This window comes from Calliphora vicina, chromosome 4 (assembly GCF_958450345.1).
Source record: "Calliphora vicina chromosome 4, idCalVici1.1, whole genome shotgun sequence".
Classification (NCBI taxonomy): Eukaryota; Metazoa; Arthropoda; class Insecta; order Diptera; family Calliphoridae; genus Calliphora; species Calliphora vicina.
The window spans coordinates 9,694,278-9,706,623 of NC_088783.1; the positions used below are offsets into that span (position 1 = coordinate 9,694,278).

The 12,346-nt window shown below is 30.0% G+C and overlaps 1 protein-coding gene across 2 annotated transcripts in view; it reads left to right on the forward strand.

Annotated features, from left to right (window-relative positions):
- Positions 1-12,346, forward strand: part of if (inflated) — a 92,497-nt gene that overhangs the window by 58,308 nt on the left and 21,843 nt on the right. For both annotated transcript variants that reach the window (XM_065510416.1, XM_065510417.1), the window contains exon 4: positions 3,371-3,468. In XM_065510416.1, coding sequence (XP_065366488.1) covers positions 3,371-3,468 — 98 coding nt within the window. The remainder of the gene's footprint in view (positions 1-3,370; positions 3,469-12,346) is intronic.

Genomic DNA, 12,346 nt, shown 5'->3' on the forward strand with positions numbered 1-12,346 from the left:
GGTGCTGCACAAAAAGATTGACTGAACAAAATATTTAATAATTCGTAAAATGTAACTCTTGCAACAGCAATTTATAGAATTTATGCAAAAAAAAAAAAATCACATAAAGAAGCGCCAATATATGGGGAACGAGTAAAACAAAAGAAAGAGAGACGATTTATGATGAGTATTAAAGATTGGAGTTAATAAACAATGACAGAAGTTTCCGTTGATTTCTCTTAGGAAGCAATAGTTTTGTTTAATACTAAGTCCCAGAAATAAATCAATTATGATGTGATTTTTTTCTTTGGCAGCAGAGTCTAATTGAATTAGAAATGTATTGAATTACTTAGAATTAGTTAGTACATGTCAAGACCTTTTAATAATAAGTTCTTTGATTAATTGCTACTAATTTATAAAGATAAACTTTTGATGAAATAAACACATCTGTAGTAGTTGAATATGAATATAAAATCAAATTGAATTTTTCAAATATCAAATATACATAATTGATTTCGAGCGAAATTATTGGGTGTATTACTTAAAAATTAGGAATTTTTTCAAATTTTTAGCTTTTATTTTGAAACATTTGTACAATATAAATTTATTCAAACTATTGGCCATTATTAGCTATGATCTTTTCCCATTTTTCTGGCAACATATGGATTCGGAGCCAAAAGAACTGCTCTTCTTTTGAGGTCAAGAACCAATCAAGCCAATTTCGGATACTCTTTTCCAAAGTGAAGCGTATCCCAGTGAGAACATTCTGCATCGATCGAAACAAATTGTTGTCGGACGGGGCAAGGTCTGGACTATAAGGCGGGTGATTCAAAACTTCCCAACCACTTCTTGTTAAATAGTTTTGTCATGATGAACTATTACGGTTTCATGTCTGGCCGCATATTCTGGACCTTGTTAGACAAAACTCGCTTCAAACGAATGCAATGCATTCGGTATAGATTCCCTGTGATGGTCTGGCCAGATTTCGGCAGATCATACTAGATAGGAAACTTTTCGTCCCGATTGGACTCCCGATAGACGAAAATTGTCTTTCAAGATCTCTCAGCTTCAATTCGTATGATATCCAATTTTCCTGCTTTTGGATGAATCCTGCTGCTTGTAAACGTTTTGAAATTGCTAATTGAGTAGCTCCCAATGATTTTGCAAGCTCTTGTTGAGTTTTACAACAATCTTCATGGAGTAATGCCTCAAATTCTTGGTCATCAAACTTTTTTTTGGCAGGCCTGGGCGATCTTTGTCTTCCGTGTCAAAATCACCACTTCTGAACCGCACAAAACGATCTCTCGAACATTAAAACCGATGGAACACATTCATCACCAGTAATCGGTGTGATTCAGCTTTTTTAAAGAAGTAAAGAAAAACATCCCGCACTTTGAAGCTAAAAAAAACTTTGTGGTTTAGTCTATAATGTTCAATAACTAAGTGAGAATAAATGTCAGATATGTGCCGTTCAAAATGAGTTATAAGTTATTTAAAACAAAACCACGTTTGGAAGATACGCCACCTATTGTAAACATTTGCGAGGAGCAGGATTCATCCAAACGAATTGAAGCCCAGAGACCTTAAAAGACCATTTTGCATGTCCGAAATTATGCTTGAACGCTATAAAAAAAAATAATTTTTGCACCGAATTATTAATTGCGATGAAAAATGGAGCCATTACGATAACCCGAAGCGTAAGAGATCTTACGTGAAGCCCAGCCAACCAGTCGAATCTACACCTAAGACAGATAAGCTTCACTATGAAACAGAGTATCCGAATGGGAAAAGGTCATAGCTAACTATGGCCAATACTTTGAATAAATTTATATTATACAAATGTTTCAAAATAAAAGCGAACAATCTGATTTTCTGAAATATATAAAACAGCTTCAACATGAAAATAACAGAATAATAGATTAATATTAAGAAATAAATGTCCAGAAATAAATGTCAATACAGTTTCTAAATTACATAATTTCAAAATCGATAATCAAATTGTTTTTGATAATGTTTGATCAGAAATATGAAATCAAATTTTACCAATTTAATAAGATTATAAACAAGCCATTACAAAGCCACTTCTAAGTAATGCAGATGGCATGTATAACTCATTACAAAATATGTTAATAAGTAATGTCAAAATACTTGACATTTTAAATGAATTGTTTATCGCTCGAATAATATAAAAAAATACTTTTTTAGGAAATGTTTCAATAATTTTTTATTTCAATAAAATTCCAATTGCATAATAATAAATTTATTGATTCATTGGTCTTAGAAACAACAAATAACTTTTACTTACTTTCTTCTCTTTTTTCTAATTTTCACAATATTTTTATATGACATTTTTATTTAAAAACTAACAGATTTAAATAAATGTTTTATCAGACTAAAAGGTATGCAAATGGAACCAAATATATAAAACAATCCTAAAATAAATATAAAATGGAATTAATTGCACCAATGACATACAAAAAAATGTAAATACACCACAAAACAATTATGAATATTTATACAAAAATATAAAAGTCACAATATTTAATATAACTTTTGTTTTAAAATCAAACACTTAAATTCCCTTTAATAAAGTGTATGCATTTTTTTTCATATTTTAATTTTGATTTAATTAAAACGCATTATAAAACTTCCGCTTCATTTTAATCATACAAAATAATAATTTAATTTTTTTTGTTCTTTATTTTAAATCAACTACCGTGATTTATGTTTTTGAAAAAAAACACCATTTCCAAAATATGAAGAAATATTGTCAAATAAAATTGCAAATATGAAATAAAATTATCGTTCTCTGAATTTTCACTATAACTGGGAACTTCTAGATTTTATATTGTTGCTATTTGATCAAATTTATAAGACATTTAAGGGGCACGATCAAGATTTCTATGGCTCTGGATTAAATATTTTCCTTTGGAAAGGGTGTAATTTTATTAAACTTTTTTTCTCTCTCGCTCTCTCACTACTTTAAACAAATACTTTATTGACTTTATAAATATGTATTCTGTTTTCCAATGATCATCATATAAAACCCAACAATACATAAGTATGATGATGAAGATCACTATAATGATGATGATTCTGACTATTTTAGAGACTCTTGATGAGTTTGACTGAGTCCATGCTAGCTGACATCTCGTGTCATCTATTGTTTGTTTTTATTTAAACATTTTTTAACTGCTTTTTAATTAAGCCATTCTTCGTTTATGATTGTTTTTGATTAATTGTCTAGATGTTGGATTTTTTTCAGTTCGCATTTTCATTTTTTTTTTTTTAGTTTTCAGTGTTTTATTATAAATTCTACAATACATTTTGAAATAACTTTATTAATATATTTTCCGTATTTTTCTTTTCTTTTTTTATATTTTGTTTACAGGCAATAATCGTAATACACATGGCGATGTGATTGATCGCAAGTCATATCAATGGTTGGGTGCAACAGTGGCTACAAGTCGTGATAACGATTTAGTGGTGGTGAGTAGAAAGAAATTTTGCAGTTCAACGATTTATTTATTAATAAAATATAATATTAGTTTTCTTTAAATAAAAGCCACAACAAATTAAAGCCACAATAATAAAAATTATTATAAAATTATAGAAATCAGGCCTAGCATTAATATTTATGGAATAATGAGCAAGTGATTTTATTCATCACTTCAAATGTACTGACTCATAGTCTGTGAATACGAGTATAAAATTAGATTCTCAGAAATCTATAAAACAGGTCCAATAAGGCGGATCATATAGGACCAAAAGAGATATATTTTGTGTAATAATAACTTGAAACTATCAACCCAATTCGTCAAAACATATTGGGTGTATGACTTAAAAATTAAACATTTCTACAATATAAATTTATTCAAAGTATTGAGCTTTTCCCATCTTTCTGGCAACATATGCATTCCGCGTCAAGAGAACTGCTCATCTTTTGAAAGTTAAGCGTATCCCAGAGAAAGTGTTCTGCATCGATCGAAACAAATAGTAGTCAGACGGAGGAAAAGCTTCCCAACCACTTTTTAAAAAGTTTTTAACAGATTTTGCAACATGTGGCCTAGCTTTGTCATGATGGAATATTACGGTTTAATGTCTGGCTGCATATTCTGGGCATTTTTCGGTCAATGCTCGCTTCAAACGAATCAGTTGCATTCGGTACAGGTTTCCTGTGATGGTCTGTCCAGATTTCACCAGCTCATAATAGATAGGAAACTTTTGGTTCCACCAATTGCTGCCCCGATAGACTAGTCGATAGTGTGCTGTTACTTCAAATAATCTGAGGGTTGCGGGTTCGATTCCCGCCAATGAATCTTAGTGTGTCTGCAGACAACCAAAACTCTTCAGTTTGTGTTTGCTTTAAAAATAAAGACAAATACAGAGCATTATCTTAGCGCCATGGATATTTGGCATTTGTGTCGATTCGGCTGGTTGCCGGGCTTCACATGCGATCTCTTACGCTTTGGTTTATCGTAATGGATCCATTTTTCATCGCAAGTAATGATTCGGTGCAAAAATGGAAATACTAAATCGTCTTTCAAGGCTCTCAGATTCTATTCCCAATTTCCCTAATGGAGTAGCTTCCAATGATTTTGCAAACTCTTGTTGAGTTTGACAAAAATATTCATGGAGTAACACCTCCAAATCTTGATCTTCAAACTTTTTTGGCTGGCATGGGCGATCTTTGTCTTCCGTGTAAAAATCAACACTTCTGAACCGCACAAACCATCTCTCGCACGTTCTAAAGATACGCCATCTATGGTAAATCCCGCATTTTTAAGCCATTTAAGCTAAGTTTCCGCATACACCGTAATCGGCACCGAAAACGAAATTCCATACATTTGCACCGAAAAAAAGTTCGTTTCAGAACATTTTTGGCGATGCAAATGTATGGAATTTCGTTTTCGGTGCCGATTACGGTGTATGCGGAAACGTAGCTTTACCCAATATTTATCTTCACACTGTTATGTATTAACTAGGCATATTTATTTATCTTGACTCACATTTAGGAAACCAGTTGTGAGTTGGGTCCTGTCCCTAAAGGGTTAATTTTAAAGCTTAGTAACTATGGTTTATGGTTTAACAAGTGTTTGGTAAACTTTTTATTTCAAAAACTATTTAATAGAAAGAATCTATAAAGATTCTTTTGTATTTGGGTGGTCCTATCTACGACAAATCATAATACTCTAATATTTAACATCATGTTAAATCATGCTTAAAGAAGATTACCAGATTAAGTTTGTATAAGCTGTTCATAACTTTCAATTTCTTTAAAGAATTTTTTTTATTAAAGTTTAACGATTAAATCAAAACAACCATGAGCTAAATACTAAATTTCTAGGTGGGCTTAGTTTTCTTAGGTTTTGTTGTTGGTCGATAAGTTTCTTAAACAATTGCTTGGGTGGGTGGCTGATTGGAAAACAATTTTTAACGGTTTTCTACACATGTAAGCGTTTAGAAACAAGGTGGGAGTGGGATTATCGCACAAGCAATGTTTGTTTTTTCTTGCTCGCTGTCTGTCCCTCCGTCCAAGAGTCTTTAGGGACTTAAGTTATGACTTGTTAATGTGGTAATATGAACGTGTATGTGGCCATAAAGAGGAAAACATTGTTTTCACTTTTCATTAAGAATCTAAAACACAAACAAACAAAAAAGCAAGTGAAAGAAAGTAACACAAAAAAAATCATGGTAACTACTATTAAATTGTTTGTTTTGTGGTGGAACAGAAAATCAGAAATCTTATTGGGTCATTTGCTGATGACTGGTGTCAGGTCAGTGTGTAATGACGGTTAGACAGTCAGCTAACTAGCCAGTTAGTCAAAAATCGAGTTTAAACGCGTGTCTTCCCACATAAAGGTGTGGCCCCGCCATTCTTTAAAGCAGTTTAAATGTTTTTTTAATTGTTAACGATTTAACTATTGGTTTTGTTTACACGACCAGCTCATTTTGGAGTATTAGCAAGTAGGAGGTGGGTAAAATCCAGCTAATAGTTAGTTAATTTTCATTTATTCGCTGGTTTAGGTTTTTTGCTCAATTAACGCTGAACAATCTCATCATCATTATATTCACAGTCATTAAAGGGGGGGTGTTGAATGTATGACTAGGAGGTAAACCAGATGACGTTTACTTCAATGCTTAGACTGTTGGTTTTCTTTAATGGTCTTTTAATCAGTGCAAATGTAAGTTCTTTAAGTAGAGCTGAGGTTTTTCTTTTGTTGTTAATTTGTTATAAATTTAATGATTTTGTGTTCGATTTTTTCGTTTCAACATGACCTTCAATTAAGTATACAGACTATGGTTGAGGAAAGTGTGTGTAAGTTATAAAAATTACTGGAGACTTGTCTTGATTTTATAGTAATTTCTTTTTTGATGTAGTATATAAGAGAATTTGTTTTAAATGAGCCAATTTAATGGTACAAATTGCTTTTTTTTTAACTTTGAAGTTTTGGTGATCTCAACGATTTTTATGTAGTCTTAAAAGGGAAGTATTTTATGGTTTTATTTAGTAATAAAAACAATATAACAATAAACAAATGATAGTTAATTAAAGTTTTGAGTGAAATAAATGTGTTAATGAAGATTTAAATATACGATGTTTTCAAGAATTGTTGGTCATCTAAAGATTGGCGGAATTACAGTACAGGGTCAACATTACTTTTTCAATATTTTCTTTTAAATTCCTTGACTTTTTGAATGAAACACAGGTTTTTGGATAAAAAATTATTTTATTTTTTGACATAGACTCCTTTGAGTCCAACGAATCTCAAATTTTGTTATCCCCTTTAAAAAATAAGATTTGTCGAGGTCATCGAAATATGTTTCTGGGAAGATTTCATCGTTGATGTCAAATCTCTTTCCTCCGAACCATTTCCTAAGGTTTGGAAACAAGAAATAGTCACTCGGGATTAAATCCGGAGAATAGGGCGGATGAGGGAGCTATTCGTAGTCTAATTAATCGATTTTTGCCATTTTTCCTATTCAAATGCAATGGGAAAAAAACTCCCTGGGAACAAACTCCCGGTGAATTTTTTATTCATAATTGGGCTGATTAAATCGACTCAATACGTTGGCATAATATTCGTCATTGAATGGTTTACCATTTTGAAGGCAGTTAGTGTGGATTTCATTGGCTGACAAACCAACTTTGAAACACACTGTCTCTGGTGTGTTGTAGTGGATTCACGTATCGTCCTCAAATCACGAAGTAATCTGCTTTTAATGGCTGTCAAATACAAACTAAACGACAGGAGTTAACTGTCAGATGCCTGTTGACAGGAGCTTTGTTGCCATCAGTTAAAAGCCGGGAAATTAAAAAGTCACGGACTAATTGACAAACCCTCGTATAATCCCAATAATCATTTTTACTGGAATTCAAGTTGAAAGCAAGTGCAATTCAAGCCTTGAATTATAATTGTATTACTTTTTATATCAATAGCATTCGTAAGTAAAAAGGAAATATAAACTCAAGCCATGCTTTTTGTTTGAAAAATATTTAATCTTTTCAAATATTTTTCAAGTTTAAAATATAAATTCGCATTCAAGTCAAATTCCATCAAATTGTTGAAGGGCTTGAATTTTTGGGGCTTTGGTGCTTATAGGGATCAAATCTTTCGATTGGCAACATATTTGTTCATCATATTTAATATGTTAAGAAATAATACTGTGACTTTATGAAGAAATCTTATAAAAAAATTCCCGAAATTTTGCGTAAAATTCCCGATTAGGAATGAGAATTTTAGGTATTAAAACTTTTCAGTGCTTAAAAAATGTCTTGTTATTTTAAAAATAGTTGACATTTTTGATGACTTAAAGGTGTGTCAAATAAATTTACAAAAAAATATATTCAAATCTCTAGTTTTCTTTGTAGTCCAGTGTTTAGATTTTATTTTGTAATAAATATGAAATTTTTGTGTTTATTTAATACAATAAATGTTCATTTTGTTGATGTGGTTTTAAACATTAATGTATTGTTCCGCCTTATTGTGTCATTCAAACGTCACACAGCATGCTGTCAAACTTCATCAAATGTCAAAAGTTTCATTTTTTGGTTTGTGTCTTGTGTTTTCATAATACAAAAGTCACATTTACCACAGAATACATCAAAGAAAGAAAAGATGCAGTACATTAGATAATTCTAATCCAAACCGTAAAGTTAAGGGACGGACATTTACAGATTTAAATCAAAAACCATATGGTGGTAGACTAAGGAAAATTTTGAGAAATTTTGATAATTTAAAAATAAAAATTGAACACTTTAATTTTTACATACACTGTTAGATTCGTGCCTATATGTATGTATTTCTTGCAGCTCAACCATAATAAAACATATGCCAATTTCATACCATAAAAAAAATCAGCAGACGCCAAAATATAATTGAGTTTCAAAAAACTAACAATAATCTTTAATAAAAAAAGTGTCATTTAACAAATATCGTTAGATGAAAAAACTTAATAACAATATCAAATGACACCATCTTAAATGAAATCTTTAAAAACAGACGGACTTTATATTAAACTCAATACCAAACACAACTTACTTGTATTCATTTCAAAAATAAGACAATACCCCAAAAAATACCAAAAAAAATTATGAAAATAATCTAAAACGTTAAAACAAAAACGAATCGTGTTGACTTTTGACCTCACCCGACAAAAAACAGAAAAAACACTCCTTTACAAAGAAGTTTGGTGGGGCTGGCTGTCTTCAATGGATGACAATAACAAGCCGCTAATGGATTAATATGATCAGAGATGACTGGTCACAATAAACCACATCAAGGAAGCAGCACAATGGCAACAATGACAACAAAATTCAGAAAAAAAAGTATCAATAAAAGAAAAATTTAAATTTTATATGGCAAATTCAAACCAAATAAGGTGATGCAAATGTAGGCAACAAAAAAACAAACAAAAATTAACGATGATGTGACAACGTGACAAGACAATTTTCCTTGAAAATGTATGGAATCATATAAAAATTAAACATTTTTTAAAGCTAGCTAAGATTACTAGCTGTTTAATATTTGATCTTTTAAGAAAAATGTCAATTGAATTTAAAAATTAAAACATCATTTGTGATTTCTTTTTATAAAAGGAATAATCATTCTCATACATTTATGATCATTACAATTTGGCTACTTTTTTTTAAGTTAAGATCTTTTATATTTTTGATGTCAGCAGAAAATCGATTTATATAATATCGAATGCAGTTAAAAATGCATAACAATTCAATACAATGTTTGTTCAAGATTGGTAATAGTTTGGGTTGAAAATCTAGCACAAGTCAAGATATTTTAAGAGATACTTCCGTATTCTGAACTTTAAGGCAAGGATAAAATTATAAAATACCAATTTTCAAACATACATAAGATGGAAAACTTTCCGTTTTGCTATAATTTTGTCACTGTCAGAGTGGGGGATAGGCAGAAATTATGATTATTTCCAGTTACCAATTATCGCTCTAGCAAAAACTATGTACCACTACAATACAGTGAAAACAAAAATACAACAGTAAATATCGCGATTCTAAAAAATATTATACAACTTTGTCAAACACATCACAGCAAGTATATTATCCAATGTTGGCTGCCCCTAGCTAAATTTACCCCTAAAATTCCATTTCAGCGCAACTACCGTGAAATTATCGTTACCGATGTATACGTTAATACCGTTAGCGCAATTCTATAAAATAATTTTAAATTATGAAATGAATTCTACAGAATTCAAACATCAATATAATATCACCTATGTCAGCTTTTATTAATTAGTGTAAAACTTGCTAATAATTTAAGTCAGACCGAAATTAGCGTTACCGAAATAATAACAAATACCATTACCGACATAATAGAAATTAGCGTTATCGTTACCTTTTAATCATTTGAATCGGTAGCCATCTGTTGAATTGTGCTATTTTCCTTACTGCAACTGTTTCTAAACAAATATCTTTAATTCTAGAGCTTATGTTTTCATGGCTTTATATTGTAGGTGCATAAAAAAAATATTTGCTTTCAATAAAACTTTTTTTTTTTTTCATTTGCAAAACTATACAAACCTTGTTTTTTTCTACTGAATCGGTTGCAAGAACACACTAAGCAAAAACAACAACCACAATAAATGATCTTCAACTTTAAGCTAAGCATTGTGTAAAAATCAGTAATGGAAAGTTCAGTATTATTAGACTTTTTAAATTCTTCATCATGATCCAAGTTCATTTCTAGTTGAAATAGGTTTTCGGCCTACGGACCCAAATGTGGTATCAATATACCAGATATAGTCAAGACCAACTCGATGAAAAGGTCTCAGATAATGTAAATAATAATATAAATGAATATTTACTGAAATTTTGCTTAAATCCGGAAACATTATCCCCTTCACCAAAGGGGTCAAATTTCAAATTTTTTATTTGAATTCTTTAAGTTAATACTCGGCCTAAAATAACTCCATCACCAATTACGGCTTACTCCTTACGCAAAAATGGCAATGACTCGCGAGTTCTTTCTTCACCCAGAGCATAATTACGAATGAAATTTTTGAATTTTTGGGTTCTTTAATAAAAAGTATCAAATTCAAATTACTAGTAGATTTTTCAAAAAGTACTAAATGTTAAATATCAGTTTTTTGAAACGCAAAAGTAAAAGAGACCTTTTTCACTACTGTTTTTTTAAAAAAATTTAGTTGATTTTTCAAAAAGTACCAACAAAAAACGAGTACTTTTTTGAATTGGAAAAGTACTTAATAAACTAACAATGGTATGTTATTGCTAATTTAAAAACTAGCAATAAAAACTACTTTTTAAATATATTTTAAAATTATATAAAAACAAAAAAAAAAATATGAAAACGAGTATTGCTTTCAAAAAGTACTTAAAGTAAAACAGTACTTTTTAATTCCAAATGTACTAAAAAAAATCCTGTATTAAAGAAAAATAGTACTTTTTAATTCCAAATGTACTAAAAAAATGCTGTATTAAAAAAAGTAGTTGATTTTCCCAAAAAGTACTAAACGTAGAATAGTACTTTTTTGAATACTAGAGAACATTTCTGTAGGGCTTATTACTACTATTCGTTCAAAAAGTTGTTAACATAAAATAGCACATTTTTATATTGCAATAGTACTAAAAAACATTTTCCTTAGGACGTATGTAGTAGAATTTTTTTAAAAAGTACCAAATTTAAAGTAGTACTTTTTTGACTTGCTTTAGGATTTTTTTGATACTATATCAGACAACTAAAATTTTGGTAGAAAATAGTCATTTTTCAAAAAGTACTAAAGTAAAATAGTACTTTTTCCAACAGCAAAAGTACTTTCTTTGGTTTTGCCAAACCCTATTATTACAAACACATTAAAATGTAAGTTAAAAGACTAATACGTTATTTACTTTGAATGTTAGAGGTAAATTTGTTTAACAACATTTAAAAAAGTATCTAAATTTATGTTTAGAAGTTCAAATCCCATTTGAAAATTGAAATTTTCCAAGCCTGGTTAATATTATCATCCTTATTGTTGTTGTTGTTATACTCAGGCTTGCTTTTAAGCTCTCCATTTAAAACTGACAATGATGACAAGAATATCTACGGCAACAACAGCAACAACGATAACAATGATATGCCTGCCTCTGGTTCACAGGTTCCTTGTTTTTACAGCTTTAAAGGCAGTTGTTGGCGAATTGCAAAATACCAATGAATGTGTTGTTCACAATTGTAAATTGTGGTGCAAGTACTACGACGTACCACAACAAAACATTACAGTAGATTTGTACTCTCCTACATTTTACATTATTTTATTCAGTTTTTTTTTTGTGATTTTTCAAGTATGTTTTTTTTCCACTTCGATACCAAACGATTATTTACCAAAAATGGTCAATATGACCATTTAAAATAAAACGAAGCGATTATAAAAAAAAAAATTCTGCAAAAAAAACAAACAAAACTTGAATGAATTGTAAGAAAATTGTTTGAAAGATTTTAACAGATTTAGCTTTTTTGTTAAAACTGTTTTTGGAAGATTTGGGGAAAAAAGAAAAATGATTTTTCGTAGTCGTGTGTTTTTAGTTCGCAGATTTTCTACTTGTTGTAAATCATGATTTTATTTGAGAGATTAGGGGTTTCAAGGTATTTTAAAGCATTTCATTTTATATTACTATCATTTTAAAAATGTTATATTTTGAAAAGAGTAGTAGATTTTTCAAATAGTAGTTAAAGTAAAATAGTACTTGTTTTTTTATTCCAAATGTACTGAAATAAATTCCTGTTGGATAACATAACTACTATGTCAAAAACTACAATTTTTAAAAAGAGTACTTTATTTTTCAAAAAGTACTAAACTTAAAATAGTACCTTTTATGAATACTAGAAAACATTTC